Source organism: Leptonychotes weddellii, chromosome 1 (genome assembly GCF_054177405.1).
Source record: "Leptonychotes weddellii isolate Sample4059 chromosome 1, ASM5417740v2, whole genome shotgun sequence".
Lineage (NCBI taxonomy): Eukaryota > Metazoa > Chordata > Mammalia > Carnivora > Phocidae > Leptonychotes > Leptonychotes weddellii.
The window spans coordinates 131,781,237-131,804,035 of record NC_138369.1 but is presented as its reverse complement, the minus strand read 5'-3'; the positions used below and the strand labels follow the sequence as shown (position 1 = coordinate 131,804,035).

Sequence of the window (22,799 nt, the reverse complement as noted above, 5' to 3'; positions counted from 1 at the left end):
ACTGTTCATCCTCTTGTCTTACTTATTTTATAGCTGGAAGTTTGTACCTCTTAATTCCCTTCATCTGTTTTGCCTGTATTCCCTATGCTGTACTTTTTATCCCTGTGACTTATTTGTTTTATAACTGGAAGTTTGTACCTCTTAAACCCCTTCACCTATTTCATCCACCCCCTTTCCTCTGGCAACAAATGGATTGTTCCTGTATTTGTGTTCTATGTATTTATGGTTTTGTTTGCTTGTTTTGTTTTTGAGGTTCCACATATAAGTGAAATCATACGGTATTTGTCTTTTTTTGCCTGGCTTATTTCACTTAACATAATACTCTCTGGGTCCATTCATGTTGTTACAAATGGCAAGATCTCATTTTTTTTTTAAGATTTTATTTATTTATTAGAGAGAGAGAGAGAGAAAGCACAAGCAGCGGGAGTGGCAGGCAGAGGGAGAAGCAGGCTCCTCACTGAGCAAGGAGCCCGATGCGGGACTCGATCCCAGGACCCTGGGATCATGACCTGAGCTGAAGGTGACGCTTAACCAACTGAGCCACCCAGGCATCCCAAGATCTCATTTTTTCCTTAAGATTTTATTTATTTATTTGAGAGAGAGAGAGAAAGTGAGTGAGACAGAGCTCGAGCAGGGGTGGGGGGAAGGGCAGAGGGAGAGGAAGAGGGAGAAGCAGACTCCCCACTGAGCAGGGAGCCCTAGGTGGGGCTCTATCCCAGGACCCCAGGATCATGACCTGAGTCAAAGGCAGATGCTTAACCGACCAAGACACCCATGCGCCCCAAGATCTCATTCTTTTTTTTTATGGCAGAGTAATATTCCATTGTATATTGTTATAAATAATGCTGCACTAAACAAAGGGGCACATATATCTTCTCCAATTAGTGTTTTCATTTTCTTTGGGTAAATACCCAGCAACAGAATTACTGGATTGTATGGTAGTTCCATTTTAATTTTTTAAGGCCCCTTCATACTGTTTCACAGTGGCTGCCCCAATTTACATTCCCACCAATAGTGCACAAGGGTTCCCCTTCCTCCACAAGGTTGGTTTCTCCTGAGGACTTCTCTTCTTGGTTTGTAGTTGGCTGTCTATCTCTGTGCCTTCACATAGTCTTCCCTTCTGTGTGTATGTTCTACTGTCCCTTTTTTATAAGGACACCAGTCATACTGGATAAGGGCCCACCCAATGGATCCATTTAACCTTAATTACTTCTTTAAAGGCCTTTTCTCCAAATAGTCACATTCCAAGGTACTGGGGGTTAAGATTTCAATATATGAACTTTGGGGGACACAACCCACAATAGCTACTATGAATATAACTGCTATGAACATTTTGGTACATATTTTGTACTGTTGCCCAAAGTAGTTGAGCCAGTTTTCACTCCTATTAGCAATGTATGAGAGTACGGTTGTTCTAACATCCTCACCAGCCCCTTCATTGTATAGATGAGAAACAGAGACCCACAGAGCTGAAAGGCCCACTTTCCCATATGCAGATCATGAGCTTGAGGTTGCAGAGCAGAGCAGGCAGAGGAAGCCCTGTTCCCAACCTGCTTCAGAATTTTTTGAAAGTCCCCAACATATCACCTCATTTAATCATTCAGTCACTCATCAAGAACTCAGAGAAACACCAGAGGCTCAGGCCCTGTGCTAGGCTCTGAAGGTAGGTGGCAAACAAAAGAGATGTGAAACTTACATTTCAGTTGCAGCAATAGACAATGCAACTAAGTGAGCACTTGCAGATGGTGGTAAGTGCTGGGCAAGGGATGAACAGAACCTGAGCTAGAGAATAAAGGGCTTAGGAGTGGGGAGGGAAAAATCTCCTGGAGATGGGTGGCTTCAAGGGCCTCTCTGAGGGGAGAGCCATGAAGGATTTGAAGGAGCCTAGCAGACCAAGGGCCAGGGAAAATGTTGAGGCAGAGGGATATAGGAAGAGTGTCAGCCTGGAAGCAGGAACAGCTCCCAGGGGTGGGAGATGGGCAGGAAAATGATGGTCTCTGTAACTGGAGCCAAGTGCACAGGGGTAGGGGAGAGGCAGGAGATGAGGTCTAGAGGCCTGGGCCCAGACAATGCAGGGCTTACAGGTCATGAGGAGGAGTTTGAATTTCATTCTAAGGGCAATGGGAAGCCACTGGAGAGTTTCAGGCAAGTGACAGGCAAGCTCCAACTAACATTAACAAATGCATTATAGGAGGTATGAGAAGGAAGAGGCAGGAAATGCATCAGGAGATTTTACCCTTGCTTAGGTGAGACATGTTAGTGACTTAGACTCAGGAGGTGGCAGAAGAGATAGACTATGGAGGTAGAAATGACGGGACATGGTGATGGATTGGATAGGCCTGTTAAGAAATGATGGTGAGTCAAGGATGACTTCTAGGTTTTGAGCTTTGAACCTCTAGACAGTAAGCAAAGATCTTTCACCTATAACCTACTAAGCCCAGTCTGTGCACTTCCTCGTCCATCTCACTACGGTATATCTTGAACCTCAGGATGTAGTAGATGTTCAATGAACATTTTTGAATGAATAACTGCATGCAAGAATGTTTTAGCACATGGAATGAGTTCAATAGAGGTTTTTTTTTTTTAAGATTTTATTTATTTATTTGACAGAGAGAGAAAGAGCCCAAACAGGGGAAGAGGCAGGCAGAGGGAGAAGCAGACTCCCCGCTGAGCAAGGAGCCCAGTGCAGGACTGATCCCAGGACCCTGGGATGATGACCTGAGTCAAAGGCAGATGCTTAACCGACTGAGCCATCCAGACGTCCCAATAGAGTTTTGTGGGGGTTTTTTTGAATTTTTTATTGAGGTAAAATTCACATAACATAAAAGTAACCGTTTTTAAATGGACAATTCAGTGGCGTTTAGTACATTCGCAATCTTGTCCAACCATTACCTCTTTCCAAAATATTTTTATCACCCTCAAAGGAGATCCTGTACCCAGTGAGCATTCACTTCACAAACCCTCCTCCCCACCAGCCCTAGGCAATCTCTAATCTGCTTTCTGTCCCTATGGATTTACCTATTTCTGGATATTTCATATAAATGTAATCATACAATATGCAATCTTTTGTGTCTGGCTTCTTTCTTAGCATAATATTGCAATAAATAATATATTCTAGGTTCATCCACATTATAGCCCATATCAGTACTTGCTTTTTATGCCTGAGTAATATACCACTGTATGGATGTACCATATTTTGCTAACCACTTGAGTTGGAAAACTCTTGGCTATTGTGAATAATGGTGCTAGGAACATTTGTGTACAAACATTTGTTTGAATACCTATTTCCAATTCTTTTACGTATATGCTTAGAAGTGGAATTTTTAGGTCATATGGTAATCCATGTTTAACTTTTTGAGGAACTGCCAAACTCTTTTCCAGTAGCTCAATAAAGTATTTCTGAATGAACAAGACAGGTTAGGGGTGAGCTTTTCCTACCCTCCACAAGGAGCGCTGGATTCTCCCTTTTGCAAACCGTTGTGATTTGGGTCAAATTACTTGAATTCTCTGGGCTGCCTCTTCATCATCAAAGTGGGGAAAATGAAACTGACTTTTGTGAGTTGAATGAGGTCTTGTTTCTGAAACTTCAGGCACAGCCTTAGCCCTGCAAATCAATTGCCTTACCTTACTGGCTGACCTTGCCATTTCGGGCTCCACTCATGCGCCTCTGTGCCCTTAGGGCCAAGTCCACGCTAGAGGCCCCCAGCCCAGCCTTGCAGCAAACTACGACTCCCAGCAAGCACCTCTTCCCGGCCGCCTCTCCCAGCCTGGTGCGCATGCTTTGGCAGACGTGGCACCAGGAACTCGGAGGCGGGGAGAGGCTGGGAAGTGGCCGTGGCTTGTTGGACCTGACGGAGCTGCGGGCGCGGGAGCCTGAGTGGAGAGCGGAGCCCGCCGTAAGCAGCGGCGGCAGGGATGGCGCGGGTCGCGCGGGCATGGCTGCTGCTGCTGGCGATCTCGGTGAGGCTGCGGAGCTGGGGTCCGGGCGGGGGCGGCATGTGCGCCCCGCGTTGGGGTCCGCGCTCCGTGCTCCCGGCCCTCGCGGGACGTGCGGGGAAAAGCCTCCAAGTCCCGGGGTGGGGGCGTGCGGGGCAGGCGGGGACCCGGTGGCTGTGGGGGAGGCAGCGGGGCGGCCCCTGTGCCCTCCTGGCGGAGCGCTCCAGCGCGCAGGGGTTGGAGGGAGCCGCGCTGCATGCTTACGCCGCGGGCACAACTTTGCGGGGGTACAAGTCAGGGGGCAGCCGCCGCCTAGGGCGGGACAACCGCGGATTGGGGGGTGCGCCGCGCCCAGACTCTGGGCCCTGCACCTGTGTGAGTGCGGGGTGGCATGGGAGTGCTTTATACCTGCACTGCCGGAAACCTTGCTTTAAGGCCACCTTGTTCTTGGTTTCCACCCTGAGCAGCCGGGCAACTGCCGGTCACCGCCTGGGCCCCCGCCTGCAGGCACCCTGGGCGGGCTGGGTGGGGTCCGCGGAGGAGGTCTGCTCCTACACCCAACTGCTGTTGGCTCTTACCTCAGCCACTTTCTAGTTTGTGACACGGAGTATCATTTAATATATCTGACTTAGTCTCCTCATCCTTGAAATGGGGACGGTAAAGGCACCCCCCTCACAAGGCCATCAGGGGGGTCGGGTGGAGGAAATTCTGTGAATTGCACCATCATACAAGAGTGAAAGACGGGTGGGCCAGTGTGCTGGGAGTGGTGGACTCTGAGAGGAGTTTGCTGCACTTGGAAGGGCGGGGGTTGGGGGTGGGGGTGGCTCCAGGGCATCCCTAGAAGTGGCCAGAATGTGTGTGGCCACAGTGCCCTGGGCTCTCCGGGTTTGGCGGTGGTGTTACTGTGGGTGTGTGATGGGATAATGTGGCCTGTTTCCACATGTCTCCATAATTTCTGGTCTCCCTTGTTTTAGGACAATCTTGGTTCCTTTTTTTCTTTTTTGCCTGAAGTTCCAGGGAAAAACTTTCTGCTGCTAGCACCCTCTCCAGCCCAGATTTTTCAGTTTTTTTCTTTTGGGTGTGGCAAGGATGCTGGGCAACATAAAGAGGAAAACTGGAGTGTGGATTTAGTTACTTTAAACACTTCCATCTCCAGATACCCTGCCTTCCATCTCCAGATACCCTCCAGATCACCAGTGAGGAGTGGCCCTGTCTTTTCTGGTTGTCTGGAAGTGGGTGGGAAAGGAAGCTCCCTGTCCCCTAGCTCTAACCTTTCTCCCTCTGGGAGAGAACTAGTCTGGAGTGGGACAGTGTCCCTTCACCTGCGTCTGTGTGTGGATGATCTGTTTTGCATTCTGTTTTCCGGAGCCAGCTGGCCTGGGCTGGTCTCTAGGCCAGGTGGTACTGCAGAACTGGGCAGAGGGGGCCAGCTCCAGCGGGAGCCCTTATCAGGTCTTTGCACTTGGCTTGTTTTAGGGGGTCCTGCTTTCCTCTTTTCTTCTCCCCCTCCCTGCCTCCTGTAAAAATACAGGGCTTGGGAATCTGGGAAGAAGTTTCATTCAGCAAATATTTATTTATCAACCACATTGTTTGGCACTGGATTGGATTTTGGCTGGAGAGCAAAGCACAGATTGTCCCTACCCTCCATGGTGCTGCCCTGGTTTGGGTAGAGGAGTCAGTCCTGTGAGCAAATAAAGACAGGACAGTGAGCACTAATACCCGAAGGGCTGGGAGCCTCCATTGAAGGGGGGCCACACATTAATTTGGCAGGAAGGTCAGCCGTGGCTTTCTTGAGGCAGTGGGTTGTACAGTCTGGAGGGAGTGTGGGGGAGCCAGGAAGGCCTTTGAGGTCTGCTGATGCCCTCCACCTGGAGGTACAGAAGGGTGGGTAGGTTTGCCCAGAGCACTGGAGCTGGGAATCTGCAGCATGAAATTGACATTGTCCTTTCCCCACGCCCTAGCTCAGCTCAGCAGGTGTCATTGGTGCAGGCTCAGTGCCGAGTGGCTGGTGGATACCAGGGTGGGCCTGTGTAAATTTAAACTCTATGTCCATCTTATAAGAGCTCCCCAGGTCCTGGGAGTGTATTGGGTTTCCTTGTTCACTCAGTATTTACTGAGAGCCGATATGTGCAGAGCACTAGGCTGTGACCCAAGGGACATGAAGCAGTATAAAGGGGTCTGCAGAGATTCATGGACAGTGATACATACCTACCACATTTTTTACAGTAGCAAAAATTCGGAAATGGCTTAAATGCTCAACAATAACGGCATGGTTTAAATGACTTTTGGTCCTGTCCATGCCATGGAAAGTGATGTTTATAAAGAATGTTTATATTTACTAGAATGCCATGATTATCAAAATATTTTATGATGCTTATGAAGACTGTCTAGGGATGTGGAAAAGTGCTTGAGTGTGATAATTAGGGGAGAAGCAGGGTACAACATGAATCCCAGGGTGGCTGAAGATAGCTACATAAGTGGTTGAGGAATTTTGGATGATGTCAACAGCGATTGTTCAGGAAGGCACAGCTGTGGGGGAATGTTTATTTACTTCTTTTTTTTTAAATGTTTATTTTTTTTTTTAAAGATTTTTATTTATTTGACAGAGAAACACAGCGAGAGAGGGGAACACAAGCAAGGGGAGTGGAAGAGGGAGAAGCAGGCTTCCTGCTGAGCAAGGAGCCTGATGCTGGGCTTGATTCCAGGACGCTGGGATCATGACCTGAGCCAAAGGCAGACGCTTAACTGACTGAGCCACCCAGGCGCCCCGTTTGTTTACTTCTTTGCTTGTGCTTTTTTTTTCCTGTTTCCCCAAGTTTTCTGTATGTATTAGTTTTTGATCAGAAAAGTTAATAAAGGAAAAAATGTTCCTTTGGGGCCGGCCTCTCAGCCTGCCACAAAAATACGGGGATGAAAAGAGTCACAGTCAACTCTTGGGACAAGTTGGTTCTAGCCCCTCCCTCCCAGCTGCGTGTCTCTGCCCTCGGCCTGGGGAAGCTGTGCTGTCCTGCCCATGCCCCTGCGGCTGACTGCCCCTTCCTGCTGCCCAGCTCAGCTTCTCTCTGCGGCTGCCCCTTCCCCAGACCATCCTCGCTGCTTGTGGTGTAGTCTACCTCCAGTCCTCAGAATGGAGACTTGTTGGAGCTGGAGAGGACGTGAAGTGACGCGCTCAGTTGGTTGAGAACTAATGATGTAACTCAGCTCTTTCATTTTAGAAAAGTGACACTTTGAGAGGGAAGGGTCTCAAGGCCACTGTGTTTGTAAGGCAGAGCTGGGATTGGTGCCAGGCTCCTGAATTATAAATCAGGTTTCTTCCTGATCCATCTCTGCCGTCCCAGTCCCCCATCTTCCACCTGCTTCCCTCTTCCCCAGTCACTGCTCTGGCCTCTGCCCTTGACTGTGCCTTGACGCTCAGCACCTGGTGGGACGGTGGGGGGTGGGGGGTGCAGGAAGCAGGAGATGTTTGTTCCTGGTCTCTCCCGCAGAGCTTTTAATGTACACGTATTTAGGTTCTACACCATTATATATTTAATAGGCTTTTGTGGGCTGGCCTGGGGACCTAATTGCCATTTATAATGCTGTTTGGAACCTGGAGTGCACTTTTCCCACAGAAATAAACACATTACAGAGGAAGTTTTAAAACAGAGGTGACACATGAGTTGGAGGAATGAGTTGGTGGCAGACGCTGAGTGCTAGGGTTTTGGGCCGAGGGGCACCTAGTCACAGAGAAGGGGCCTAGCTCATGCCTCACAACGAGGGCTGACTCTGAGCTCTGAGATTGGGAGTGGGGGGGTGTCCTCCCTGTTCTGTCCATTGTGTCCCCAGCACCTAGCCTGGGCCCTGGCACACAGTCGTCCCCAGTCCATGAACCAGTGTTGCAGGCAGAGAAAGGAAACTGTCTGAGACAGAAATACGGGCAGTGAGGAGTTATGGGCCAGGCTGGGTGGAAGGAAAGATTTGAGTCTGGGGACGGCGAATAAGATTGGAAAAGTGGATTGTAAAGAACCTTACATGACTGGCAAAGCTTTGGGGACTTGCTTCTGTAGGTAATGGAGAGACATGATGAGAGCTGCTCTTTTAATAACAAGAGCAGTCAGTCCACGGTGTAGGCTTGGGTTGGAGTGGAAGAGACTGGATTAATTTTCCCAGAACAATACTTTCTTCTCTGTTATCTAGGAGATAAAGTCAAGTGTGATGCTGTGGATAGAATATGGGTTTTTAGCCAGCCTGACACTCAGGAGCTGTGTGACCTTGGGCCCTGCCTCCATTTTCTTGCTTGTTAGTGGTGCTATTGATACCCATTTGCCTCTTTGAAAGCATCCGAGATAATACAGGAAGCACGCAGCACAGTGCCGGCCTGCGGGAGGGCGCAGTAAATGGGAGCCATGGCAATTACCTCAAGTTGAAGGAGAGGTGCTGGGGAAGCCAGTTGGAAGGCAGTAGAGGGCTAGAGGGGGTGTGAGCAGAGGCTTCAGGCTGGGCGTTGGGGGTACTGCTAGGGCTCTCCCCATCACAGTTCCTCTGGGCTCTGGACTCTGTCTCTCCCAGTGGGTCTCTGCAGAGCCTCTGGATGAGGGGGCGGGGGCTGCCGAGGGGCTGAAGATTTAGGTGCTCTGTGTTTCTCTCCCCTTTCTTCTGAAAGTGGATCCTCTCTTGAGAATGTTATTCCACACTGTCTCCCTGGAGGGTTTGCCCCAGCTTTGTGGTTTTGATCTCTGGGGCTCTCATGTCTCATTTGGGGGTGGTGGCAGGTTTTGGAGGCTAAGTGACGGCGGGTCAGAGAGTGATGCATGGGGTGTAGGGAGCCTAAGTTCTCTTATGTTACTAGGACTTCCATGGTTTCTTTGACTCCCACCCTCCCCGTACCTAGCATCTTAGGTCCCAGTGGGAGAAGGGAGGAGCAGTGATGCCCACCCATTGCTGGGGTGCCTGGTGCATCCTGCAGCACTGAATAGAGCCTCTGGCTACCCAGTTGATCTGCTGACGAGAATTACACGACACTCGGCACATTTGTAGAGGGCTTTAGAGTTTGCAAAGCATTTCCACATATTTTATGTTGGTGAAACTGCTTCTGAATATTAGCTTTGCAATCATGTGGTGGGGGGTTAAATACACTCAGATGGACTGTAGGTTTAGAATACCCTTCTGGTGTCTTTTATTCTCCGGGGTCATCCTGAGCCCCCAGTTTAACACGCACTCTGTTCCCAGATGGTCTGATGGCGAGCCTGTGCCTGACTTCATTGTAGCTCTCTGGGGTCGGGGTAGAGTGTCCACTCCCCCCTCCAACCCTTTGGCTTGAGCAGATGCCTTTAACTTATGAGCAGATGCTTTAATCCTTGCTTTAGAAGGTATTAATGGAGATCTAGATTGAGGGCCCACGCTGGGGCTGAAACATAGAGGAAATCTAGTCTCTGAGCCTAGAAGTGGGGTTGGCTGGAAAGTTCTGTTGTTGGGGCCAAGTAGGGCAGGCTTGTGAAGAACAAGTGAGTTTGCTTTTGTCAAGGGGTCTGACTTTGCTAGGTCCTGGGCAGAGTATGGTACATGCTCTGTATCTCTAAGGAATGTGGACAAGCATCTGCATGCTACCTACCGTGTCACAGATGTTCATTTATCCCACAGGTCTTTCTTTTTTCTTTTTTTTTGAACAGATATTCCTTGACAGTCTTACGAGTCAGATATACCATGCTGAGGCAGTAGGGACATAATGATAAATAAGATGGACACCATCCCTTCCTCCCATTGCCTAGTGGGAGAGCCACTAATTTATTAATTCAGGTAGTGAAGTGCTGGAAAGAGGAAATATAAGGTGATAAAAGAATGTGTAACACAGGTCCCTAACTTTAATGCAGGGTTAGTCAGGAAAGGCTTCTCTGAGGACTTATGGACAGACCCTTTCTCAGAATAATGTTTTTAAACGTATAAAACAATGCATAAGATTACAAAGCAAAACAAGGATACTGAAATACAGTTATCAAAATGTAACAAGTATATGATAAAAATAATACTTATATTCATAAATGCATCATTTATGAATATAATGGCAGGTTTGGTATTTTCTGTAATATTTAGTGATGAGCATAAACAGTGTTTCAAGATATCTGCACCTTTTGTTATGAGAAAAATGTGGTTTCTGGGGGATAAGGGCAAAAAAATACATATGATTTCTGCTGGTGGCAAAGTCACAGACACTCGCTAGTGCTTCTGTAGTTTGTTACCTACATTTGTAATAAAGGTAAGGCTAAATTTCATTTAGAGCTTAGTGAAAATAAACATAACTTTTCCCCACCCAAGTTCACAGACCTCAGTGTAAAGAAGAATTATCCCAAAACTTGGAAAGAAAAGCTGATTTAGTGTCTTTTTAATGTCATACTAGAGCATTGTGTAAGAAGGCCACCTAAGGGCCACCTGGTGCTCTAGGAAATATACCTTTGTTTATTATTCTTTAGGACCCATACTCTACAGGTAGATACAATGCAAATGATTTCTCTTTGGTAGAGAAGAGAGACCCGGAGGTGATTGCCTTGCAGGACATTAACCAGTTTTATATCGAATTTAGCAGTCTTCTAACAGGATTCTTTTTCCCCCTCCATGAACTATATGCATATTAGTTTCTTATAACTTCTTTTTCTGACATATTTTTTAAGTCTTTTTTCCCTTATATCCTTTTTTTTTTTTTTTAAAGATTTTATTTATTCATTTGAGAGAGAGAGCACAGGCAGGGGGAGAGGCAGAGGGAGAGGGAGAAGCAGGCTCCCCGCTGAGCTGGGAGCCCCATGTGATCCCAGGACCCTGGGATCATGACCTGAGCGGAAGGCAGACACTTAACTGACTGAGCCACCCAGGCACCCCCTTGTATCCTTTTTTGATGTAACTATTTTAGTGGGTCCCTTATTAAGAGCTCAATAACACTTTGAAAGAGGCTCAATATCTATTTGTATGAGATTTAGGTTTTTAGCATTTGAGAAGTCTATGTGACCCCAGTTTAGGAAGCACTGAGTAAGCAGGATGTGAGGATATGGCGCCGAAGAGGGAGGTCTGAGCTGGACATGTTAATTTAGGGGTGCTCCTCTGGAGGTGGGTGAGACCCCCATGGAGAGTATAGAGAGGAAAGATAAGGTGGAGCAATGGGGGCCTGAGGAACTTCAACATTTAAAGGCTGGGGGGACAAAGGATTGTAAAGAAGATAGGAGGCGTGGCTGGAGAGGTAGGAGGGAGGCCAGGAGTGTCCCGCTGGGGTTCAAAAAGATGAGGCACAGGAGAACAGGACATGCCTGTAGGGTTATCCGTGTGGAAGTCACTGCAAGTCCTCGCTCAGCGTCTTCTTGGTGTGGTGATAGGGGAAGATCTGAGGGGGCTGAGGAATGGATGGGGGCTGAGCGGAGATGGAAAATTCTGGCTGTGAAGGAGAGCGGAGTGACGTGGAGCCCAAAGATGGGTGGGTGGCAGAGGTTTCCCAGCCTGGCTGTGGATCCAAATCCCCTTCAAGGGGATATGTGTACAGTTGGATTCCCAGTCTCTCCGGATCTGTGGGATGATGTTCTTCAAGGATATGGCTCAGGAGTCTATTTCTAAAAAACCTATACTTAGAGCTGTTGTGCCTACAAAGCAGGCAGATTTACAAGTTTCTGTGCCTAGTGTTTTGCCAGCCAAGGCCATGGCTCTGGGCTGAGTGTCTCTCCCGTGTCATGGCCCATGTACACTGGGGACGCTGTGAGGTGGCACTGGGCTGGAGCATGCATTGCTCTCCTTTCCTCTGAAGGCGTGTGGGGAACTGTGGGCAAGCAGGTAGCAGGGGAAGATGGATCAGGTTGTCGCTGCAGCTCTTTTCAGTTGGTCGCGCTTGATGACTGCACCGGAGGGGAAGGCGGACTTGCTGGTCTCTCCAGTCTTGTTTTGGGTGGAGCTCATGGGAGCCAAGAGGGCTTGAGGGATACCAGTGGGAAATGTTCACGTTAACTTGCACGTTCAGAAGTCAAGCAAGTCTTAGGCTTCCCCTGAGGGCTGTCCCTTTGCTTCTGTGAGCCTCAGTTTTCATGTCTCTAAAGTGGGGATAGCACGACCTCCCATGCAGATTGTTTATGACAGTTTTTCAAGTATTTTTACTGCGACTGCTGCATATACAACTGTACATTTTACATTATAGCCAAGTATATATGTACGTAAATACAAAAGATATAAATGTTTTACTGAACACTTAGTCTTGCTATTTATGGTACATACTGAGGTTTTCTAGTTAATGTCATTTTTAAAATGCTGGTGGTAATCCACTGAATTGATTTTGTGACTCAGCTCATGGGTTGACGCTTGAAGTGGGGGCGGGAAACACTGGCTTAAACCCTCAACATTAGAGGACTGAGAGAGATAGCATATGTAAAAGCATGGATGTACACCGTGGGTCATGAATTGTTATTTTCTTATCAATTAACTGAGCTTTGAGGCAGAGTTGGATTACCGGAGTGGGGACTTTACCTGCTTTCCCTCCCTCCCTGCTGCCTGATTCACTGTTCCCCCAACCAGCGCTTCCTTGTTAGCAGGCCTGGCACACCAGGCTGGCAGGCGGCCCAAAGCCCTCTTGGCTCTCAAAGAGGTTTTTCAAAACATTAAAAGCTTTAGGGACTTAAGTCCTGGTTAAATGCACTGCAGTTGCAACCTCAGGATAAGAAAACCTGTTTTTATAAGCTCTCGGATCAGTTGTCCTGCCCCTGAATTGTCCCTTGTTGACAGCCACATGCTGTGGGGAACGCAAGGGAGGAACCCTGTAGTGCGTGGCCCACATGGAAGGTGTAGCTTTTAAAGCAAGCAACACAGAAGAAACGTACCAGGCTTTGTATTTAGAAGAGCGAGCAGTGCGGTGTGTGTGGCTCCAGGAATCTGTGGTCTCCGTGCTCCAGTCGGAGCACCCGAGCCTGTGAGACTGGGCTCTGCGTCACTGTGCTCTCACCTATTTGCTGTGTGATGTTCAGCAAGTTTCTTAGCTCCTCCTTGTCTCAGTTTCCTTACCTATAAAATAGATATACCAAAAGGACCTACTGAGTTCTCTTGCCAAGATAATTAAATGAGATAGGCATGTGGATTGCTTAGCTGCTCCTGGTCACAGAGTAGGCACTCTGCACTTGGACGATTCTCATGATCAGGGGCTCATCCCTGGGCCCTGGATTTGGGGACTGAAGAATTCGCTCTTGGGTTCTGTTCCTTGCCAGTGCTTTCCCATCTCTCTCTCTTTTTTAATAAGCACATTTAGCTCCTCAGCTGCAGCTCGTCAGGGGTGCATAGCTCAGGGCCAGGCCCTCTCTGTGTGTCTGACACACAGACACACACCCCATTCAGGGACTCACGGTGCTTGTTTTTATTTCAAAGGCTGCTGGGTAGACATTTGCACGTTGGGAAGGATGAGTGGTGAAATTCCCAAACTTGGTTTGTGGTGAGGCCTTCATTCCTGGCAAAGAGTGCCAGTTAGCCATGGTGGTTGGTGACAGATGCTTAAAATTTGCCTTATTAAGGGGCATAAATTACCCATATTTAAAAATGAATGTTCTTTTGTATTTCTCTCTCTCTCTCTCTCTCTCTCTGTCTCTCTCTCATAAAAGCCATTCTAGGTATGTGCTGCATGCAGAGTGCTTTGCAGATTTCATATAATAGATCCTATAAAAAACTACAGTGTCAGGTAAGCAGAGGAGTAGAGTCAGCGGGAAGGGAAGAGGGCAGATCAGCACTCTCCTTACATGGGAAAGTACCACTAGCGCGTGCTGGCTGGCCTGCCGAGGGTTTCAGGAAGAGGTGGGGACAGTATCTGGTTGTGTTCTGGGCATCTTTTTTTTTTTTTTTCTTTTTTTAGGTAAGCTTTTTTTTTTTCTAACTAATTTCAGACTTACAGAGTTGCAAGAAGAATACAAAGGATTCCCATCTGCTCTTTACCCAGATTCCACACATATTAACATTTTATCACATTTGTTCTATCACATTCTCTCTCAACATTTATAAAGTTCAGAGACATGATGCTCCTTTGCCCCCTGAATACTTCAGTATTTCCTAAAAGGCAAGGATATTCTCTTACATAACCACAGTACAATGATCACAATCAGGAATGTGGCATTTGGTTCAGAACCCAGTTCAGAATCACATGTTGAATTTAATTGTCCTATCTCTTTAGTTTCCTGTAATCTGGACCGGTTTCTCAGTCTTTGTCTTTTGTGACCTTGATAATTTTTAAGAATGTCCTTCAACTTTTTTTTTTTTTTAAGATTTTATTTATTTATTTGACAGAGAGCACAAGTAGGCAGAGTGGTATACAGAGGGAGAGGGAGAAGTAGGCTCCCCACTGAGCAGGGAGCCCAATGCGGGGCTCGATCCCAGGACCCCGAGATCATGATCTGAGCCGAAGACAGACGCTTCACCGACTGAGCCACCCAGGCTCCCCTCAACTGGAATTTTGATGATGTTTCCATTCAGTGCGTTCTGTCTGGAGGCATATGATGTCAATTTTACCCATTACCCATTAGTGTCTCTAGCATTTGTCCCTTAGTTAAGGACGTTTCTGCCAGGCTTCTCCCTTCTGAAGTTATATTTGCTTGTGGGGTGATACTTTGACACCAGTCATTTCCATGCTGGTGTCCAAATGATGATAATTTCTTTTTTCTTTAAAGATTTAAATTGGACGTGCATATTATGGTGACTGAGAAAAATAGGTAAAGGGAAAGAAGAATAAAATCTATCCAGGGACAGAGTTTTACTTTGGTGCATTTTTCCTTCCAGTCTTTTTCTGAGCATAATTTTGTGTATGGTTGTAATCATACCATGTACATTTGAATTGTTTTTAATTTAATTTTTTTATTTTTAAAAAATTTTTATTTCTGTATTTGAGAGAGCAAGTGCCCACACACCAGTGGTGGGGAGCGGCAGAGGGAGAAGGAGAAGCAGACTCCCCACTGAGCAGGGAGTCCAACACGGGGGCTCCATCCCAGGACCCTGGGATCACGACCTGAGCTGAAGGCAGACCCTTAACTGACTGAGCCACCCAGGTGCCTCCCTGAATTTTATTTTTTAATACTTAATATTAAAACAAATATTTTTTCATTGCACAGTCTTTGAAAACATCATCTGAATAGCTGTGTTATTCTGTTGAGTGGTTTCCTCTAAATAACCATTCCCCTGCTCTTGAATATTTAGGTTGTTTACAATTTTTGACTCTTACGAGTAGGACCCTATGAATCATCGGTCAGAACCTCTGCTCATTTCCTCAGGACAGAGTCCCAAAAGTGGAATTACCAAGTCAAGGAGCATAAACACTTTGAAGATACTTGATAAATTGTGCCAAATAGCTTTCCAAAAGAATTGTACTTTTGCCAGCCCTGTGTGACATTTGGGCGCCGTAATTTAAGAGATTCATTAATGATGTGTCTCAGCTTTTTTCTTAACTGTGACCCACCAGTCAAGATTTGTGTTGAGATTAATTTCCTGTATTTTGAATTATGAAAGCAGAGATATTTATTTCCCAAAATAAATTCTAGTCATATAGCACATTATTCTTTCCAAGCTCTAAAAGTCTGCTAGCAGCCTGGGATAGCTCTGAGAGTCATGAGCACAGCTGAGTCTAAGGTAGATCATTCAGGACAGCGAGGGACTTGAGGGCACAGGTGAGGAACTGAGGTATTTCACTTACAGAATCCTAAGAAGGAACGTGTTTACCACCTTCAGAGTGTGGTGGGCTGCTAGAGTGGCCTGGGAGAGGGGGGCAGTTTATGCTTTCTAATGACCGAAGCTATCCAGGATTAGATGGTAGTGTGGAAGACATGGACATATAAATATTTAGTTCTCACAGCCTTTTGGGCCCACTACATTGAACAGCCTCCAGCGTTTTGAATCCTTGGCTCTGGAGGCTGCAGATGGCAGGAATGTGGAGAGGAGTCCTGTATCAGGGAAACCAACCAGCCCAGTTCAAGCCTGGGAACTGCAAGGTCTTTTGGTCTCCTGCAGGGCCCCCCCCACCCTTAGTAGTAAAGGGCTGAGGTTGCAGGGAAACTGGAGAGCTACTAGCTAATTTTCCTTTCATTTGTGGGTAGTTGTCACCAAGTGACCAAGACACCTGATGAAAACAGGCATAGTGAAGCTCGGGTAATTGGGAAGAACACAGTAGATCAAGCCTTTGATAGTCCCTCTGTCTCCTTCCTTATAGCAATTTATCTGAAGTATAACACATGATTTAATGCCTTACACACTTTGAAATATTCCAACTGGAGCAGGTGTTAATATTTCTTTCTAGTTTAAGCTTTTGTTCCAGTAGGTGCTCAAGATCTATTTGTATGTGTGCCAGAACACCCAGAATGATAGTACCTTACAAAGATCATATATTTCACTCATGTTGAAGCCTAGAAAGCAGTGTTCTAGGGCCAATATATACCCCTGTGGGTCAGGGACCCAGGTACCTTCTATCTTACTACTATACATCTTTAAGAGGTCCATTCTCCCCATTGTCTGAAGGTGGCTGCTTGAGTTCCAGCCATCTTGTCCCGATTCCATCTGGCAGGGGGAGGAGGGGACTAAGACCCAGATGTCTATCTGGAACAGTTCCTAAAAGTTGCACATAACACTTCTGCTTATATTCTAGGGACCAGAATTTAGTTATATAGCCACACTTGCTGCAAGGGAGACTGAAAGTAGTGGCTTTTAATGTGGGTGGCCACATATTCAGAGAAATGCAGCAGTTTTTTTCACAAGGTGTGATTACCTTGTGGTACTTCTCTGGTAGTGGTCATGAGGATGGATTTACCAAAATGTCACAGTTGCAAAGCGCTTTGGAAAAATCACTTCAGGCCCCTTCATTTTACAGAAACTTAGAGAAGTGAGAGGACTTGTCCAAGGTCACACAACCAGTCAATAAAGCCAGGTACAACTTGGGTTTCTGGCGGTTTCCCCCGAACCTCCAGCTCTAAATTCTCAGCCAGTTTGAGTTCTCTGACCTTGGGTTCAGGTCATCTGTTTTTAACATTTTTCCTGGATCCCTTTACCACCAGCTTCTTAAGAGTCTAGACTTTTAGATTCTGACATTTGAAAACTATTTTGAGCAAAATGTGGGTTACACTAAATTAAACCGGTTTCTTCACAGCTCCCAACATAAGAAGGGTATCTTTTTTCAGGTGACAGAGCAAAAAAGGTCAAGTCCCACCTCCACCCTTTTTCCTAAATACTAAACTTCTGTCTTCAAATCCTCCTCCTTTAGCAAGCTGCTTTTACATAATTGAATACCTCTGGCTTCGTGGTCTGCATTGAAAAGTGAATCTGTAACACCAGCCTCCCCAGCTACAGAGAACGTGAGGGTGCTGGCGTGCACCCCGGAGATCTGGAGCTTTTTCAAGCCGAGGGTGTAATGTGGCAAGGAGTGTTCTCCCTATTATTTTCTAGAATTGTACCACTCTTTGTCTCGTTAGTCAGGTGGGGATGGTGGGGGAGGTTAAGTGAAAAGAGATGAGCTTGGGGCGCCTGGGTGGCTCAGTTGGTTAAGCGACTGCCTTCGGCTCAGGTCATGATCCTGGAGTCCCGGGATCGAGTCCCGCATCAGGCTCCCTGCTCGGCGGGGAGCCTGCTTCTCCCTCTGACCCTCTCCCCTCTCATGCTGTTTCTCGTTCTCTCTCTCTCTCTCTCTCAAATAAAGCAATAAAATCTTTATTTTTAAAATTTTTTTTTCAAGGAAAAAAATCTTTAAAAAAAGAAAAGAGATGAGCTTATGTGGGCCGTGTGTTAAGAGAGGGAGAGAAGGAGCTGGAAAGGGGCATAGTCCCATACACGAGCTCTGATTAACAGTGCATCTGGGCCAGTTGCCCCAGCATCCTGAGAACTGGGGCAGACAATAGGGCACTGTGGGCTTGCAGGAAGCAGAGGGTTAGAAATCCCTTCTTGCCATGGGATTCTGGAAGTTTGGGGCTTTTCCAGCCTCTTTGAAGGCCCCTGCCTGGGAAGGAGGTGCTCCTTTTCCGCTTGGGTCCAGGGAGCTTGTGGGGTTGAGAGAAATAGACTGCCTCTGGCCAGGAGCTAGGAGACCCGAGGTCTAGTGCTAGCTCTGCCACTTACCTACTGTGTGATCTTGGTAAGTGATATAACCTCTCTGAGCCTCAATTTCCTTTTCTGTGGAATGAGGCTAGTCCCCACTTGTTGGGTTTGGTGAGGGGCAAATGGACATGAAATCTGCAAGGAGCGTTGTACATGTGCTGTGTGGCCTCTTGGTCTGGGTTGCCATGCAGATGGGTGATTATTTCAGGTTTTATATCCTGAATGTGTGTACACCCTCCTTCCTGCCTGGATGTGCTGTTTTGCCTGATTGCAGCCAGGGCCCTGGAGAGGAAGAGGTGGTGCCCATTTCACTGTTCTTGCTCTATCTGTGATTTGTCTCACTAATAGTACTAATAAAGGTAATTATGATTATCATGTACTTCTGTATGCCAAGCATTATGTTAGGTTCTCTATGTACTTTCTCCCCCTCATTTAATCCTCAGCCAGCCTCACAAGGGAGGTATCAGTACTATCCTCCCCACTTTACGGGTGGGGGGAGATGCCACCCCGAGAGGGCTGCTAACATCTGAGGTCATGTTGTAAATGATGGTGCCTGGGTTTGACCCCAGGTCTGTTTGGCTCCAGAAGCAGTGCTCTTTCCCTGGTGTCTGAGGGGTGGGAATTGCTCAAAGGGGGAGGATGAGGGTGGGCTTCTAGGCTGGCCCTGATACGGACAGGGCAGGAGAGCACTCGGGGCGTCTGGAAGATGAGAGGACACATTGCTTCCAGCTGTGGTGGAGGTGGGGCAGGGGCTCCCGCGCTCGGAAGAGGGGCTGGGGCAGAGGGCGGAGGCGGCTCTGATGGAGGGGCCTGGTATTCTGAGGGGGTATGCACTGTGACGGGGTTGGGGGTGGCATTGGGGGCCTGGATTCCCTGGCAGCAGAAACAGGGGCAGCCGTCCTTCCTGGCAGTGGTCTGCCGTGCATGGGGTGTGGGGGGTGGGGGGAGCGTATGGGCCTCAACCCAGCCCATGGGGCAGCTCAGACCTGATGTAAATACTGTTAAAGCTGAGGGTTGGTGAGCAGAAAGAAAGCAATCATTGGGAAAGGTCAGAAGGAGTTTGGATGGTGGACAAAAGGGATATTTTTTTTCTCTCCTCTAACACCAAAGCTAGTGACTTAGAATGTAAAGAGGCTGCCATACCCAGGGACAGTTCCATGGCTGGCTGGGAAGGTGGCTGGCTTCTCAAACGCTGCCCACTCCCCGCTGAGGGCTTGACAAAGCAGAGAGTGTGTGCATCATTAACATTTTATTCTTGTTGTTATCAGGGTTTGTGGGTTGTGACTTAGGAAGTCTGCAGGAAGGTGCTTGGCAAGGCGATCCGAGGCTCACTGGAGCTGCATCTTAAGGAAAGGAAGGAGCGTGCACACTGCAAAGGTTAAAATAGATGGACGTGGAGAAGGGAGAATGTTAAGTGGCTGGAGGAGAGGCTTAGGGGAGGGAGGAAAGGGCTGTTCTTCTGGCCGCCCCGTGGTTGTGAGCTAAGGGGATAGTCCGTCTGAGGCCAGGCACCAAGGGGCCTTTCATCCTTCCCCCCCTCAGCGATGCCAAGCCTGCCATCTTAGCTCTTAGCACACCAAGCCTTCCGGTGCCCCAGGATCTGGCTCTCCCGACCGTTTTCTCTCTTGCTCCCAAATCTCCTCATCCTGCCTCTCTAGGCCAGTCCTGCTCTCCCGTGCCCACACGCGTCCCTCCGCAGTGGAGACCGCCCATCCTTCTCCTGACTGGCTGGGCCACCTCTGCTGCTGCCTGTTGTCACTCCAGCTCCCACGCTGGGTGTGCTTTCTCTGCCGGGCAGCTTGGCTTCCGGCCGCCCTCCCCCGCATGCTGCTAGGGTTGGCTCATTATGTCCCCTGGGGACTTCGCCATGGCCTTGCCTGCAGATCCCTCACCCGCTTTTCTGTGTGTCTCCTCCCTGGTCTGTGTTGATGCAGCACTTCCCACCTTCTCCTTCCTGACCTTCCTCCCGATCCTTCTCCCGCCCCTCAACTGAGGTGTTCCCTTGTCTTCTCCCTCTGAACGCCGACCCTGGAGCCTTCACTGGCCTCAGGGCTCACTCTCCAGCCTGGAGGATGCCTGTACTGTCCGCATGTCCACACCTGAGTATATTATCTACCACCTTCCTCAACAGAAGACCAGAGCCTTTCTGCCATTGCTGCTCAGTTCTTCCATTTTGGCTAGCCCAGAACCCTTGGAATCATTTTAGCCTCTTCTCTCTTCCTTCCTTGCTTACATAGGAATAATCACTGAGTTCTCTTGTTTCCCTCTGAGGCTCTTGGCTAGACCCATTTCTTTCCCCTTGGGCAGCCACCCAGCTGGTTCTTCCACCCCCAGCCTCCCTGGTGGCTGCCCAGTCTAAGGGCATGGCCAGAGGAGGCTCTTGAGCCAGGCTTTCCAGACCCCCGGGTTGGCTCCACCCACACTCTCCCACGACACTTGAATCCAGACGATCACTGCGCTGTTGTCTGTCTGCTTTCGGTGGTCCCTCCCAGGTCTCCCAAGAGCTGCCACGGACTCACTTTATGACATGCTCCTAGTGAGTGACCTCTGTAGAGTCAGCAGTGTGGTAACCAGTGTGATACGTCATGGTTATGATGCTGAGCAGACACTTCCTGGGGGCTTTCAAGGGGCCAGGCACTGTGCTGGGCCCTGCCCTCCAGGGCTCTTAGTCAGTCTAGGGTTGGGGTAGGGATGGGTGCAGGGGGGAAGGAGACACCTCCATAGGGAGTTGTAAACCAGGGTGGCCGCGGGCAGTGCCCAGTTGAACCCTTGCATCATACTTGGTGATAGTGTGCAAGCAGTCAGTTTGCTCAGTGCATTCCTTATTGCAAGCTTAAGTTCTCTGCTGTGTGAGGGTGAACGTTGGGCCAGAGGCTTTGGTGGCTGGCTGGAAAGTGGTTTGGTTACCGTGAGGGTGGCTGTTGGTTAGACGATCTAAGGGATTAACTGGGTTTGATGGAAAGGAAGCTGAAGACTTGATGCTTGAGGTTTCTGCTGTAGACACTTTGCTGTCAGTGGCCCAAGGGCATGCCACTGCACTGCACGGGCAGGTGGGCACTGGGCCCAGCCTCGCTCCTTTCCCCTTCCCTTCTCCCCAGTTCCAGAAGTGGAGGTGCCTGCCAGTCCCAGGAGGGCTGGTCTACAGGTCAAAGTACCGAGGCACTGGGCAAGGGCAGTTGTTTTTCCTGACTGACCATGTTATCTGAGGATTAGAACTGGAGCAACATCAGTGTGTTTTTCCAACAGATTCTTTTCTTTTTTTCCTTCAATCATGTGCATTGAGCTATGGACTTTTTAGTCTGAAGTCCATTAGCTCCCTGAGAACAGGAGAATAACATGTAATAATATAATGGAATGAACTTTTTGGTGAGCTCTCAAGGTGGGTTATGTAAGGGCAGTGGGTCCTTGGGTATTGTACCCAGCTCTGGCAGGGCAGAATGAGGGATCCTCAGCTCCTCCTCCTGGATAGTTTTACCCTGGGGAGAAGGAACATTTGCATTCCAATGGCAGATTATATTCAGAAACACTAGAATATGGCCACATTTCTATCTTGTACTCTGCGGAGATGGAACATCGTATTAAAATTTATGGTAACTGAGGGGCGCCTGGGTGGCTCAGTTGGTTAAGCGACTGCCTTCGGCTCAGGTCATGATCCTGGAGTCCCGGGATCGAGTCCCGCATCGGGCTCCCTGCACGGCGGGGAGTCTGCTTCTCCCTCTGCCCCTCCCCCCTCTCATGTACTCGCTCTCTCTCATTCTCTCTCTCTCAAATAAATAAATAAAAAATCGTTAAAAAAAAAAATTTATGGTAACTGATACCGTTGGAGTGCTTTATGATTTATAAAGCATGTTCAGTAAGTTACCCCATTTCATTCTCACAGCAGTTCCACTAGGGAGGTATCATTATTTCCATGTCAGATGCAAGGCACTAAGCCGTAGAAGGTTGAGTGATGTTGGCTAGGCATCTTAGCTACTGAGTTGGTAGAGCTTAGCTGCAGCTCAAGACTTCTGGCTGCAAAGAGGCAATGGACTGAGAGGGCATCAGGTCAAATAGACTAAGGTTCAGGTTCTGGTCCTGTTACTTATTAGCTATGTTACTTTGGTCGGATTGTTTAACTGATCAGTATAATCAAGCATATCAGATCATCTACAGTTGCCTCCTTTTATTGACCACATTCATCCATAGCTCTTTGTCCTTGCTCCATTATGGGCTGGTTGCTCTGTAGACTACAGGGTATATGTCATGGACTCCTGTTCACCATCAACATGGTAATTCTCCTTGCCTCTCTTTGTGGGATCCTTTGTTTCCTAGGTTCCATGTCTTTCTGATTTTTTTACTCATTTGTTTTGCTGGAGCATGACTTCCAGTATTTTCCCTAGAAAGGGTGTATTGGTGGTAAGTTTTTCACATCTGAGCTCTTAAGCCTAAGTAAATCTATACTCACAATTGACAGTTTGGCTGGATATAGAATTCCAGTTGGTGATCATGTTGCATGAGAGTCATGAAGGCAACGCTTCATCGTCCTCCGCTGTGCTGATGAGCAGTCTTAGGCCAATTTTGACACCTGATCTTTTTGTATGTGGTGGGTTTTTTTTCTTTGAAACTTTCAGAATCTCCTCTTTGTCAGCAGTGTTCTGAAAGTTTTAGGAGATGTACTTTGGTGAGAGTCTTTTTTTGTTCATTGTGTGGGACCTTCTCGACTGGAGACTTACATTCTTTTAGTCTGGGGTATTTTCTTGAAGTACTTTTTTTTTTTTTTTGAAAGTTTCTTTTCCTCTGTTTATTTCTTTTTCTGGGGTTACTTTAATTTGGCTCTTGCA

At 47.9% G+C, this 22,799-nt stretch overlaps 1 protein-coding gene across 1 annotated transcript in view; it reads left to right on the top strand.

The window, feature by feature from the left end:
* Window positions 1-3,794: 3,794 nt before the first annotated feature.
* The window catches only part of PDIA5 (protein disulfide isomerase family A member 5), a 90,165-nt gene continuing 71,160 nt past the window's right edge, over window positions 3,795-22,799 (top strand). Inside the window, exon 1 of the mRNA XM_006743383.3 lies at window positions 3,795-3,960. Within this exon, the coding sequence (XP_006743446.2) occupies window positions 3,916-3,960 (45 nt within the window). The 5' untranslated portion in view covers window positions 3,795-3,915. The remainder of the gene's footprint in view (window positions 3,961-22,799) is intronic.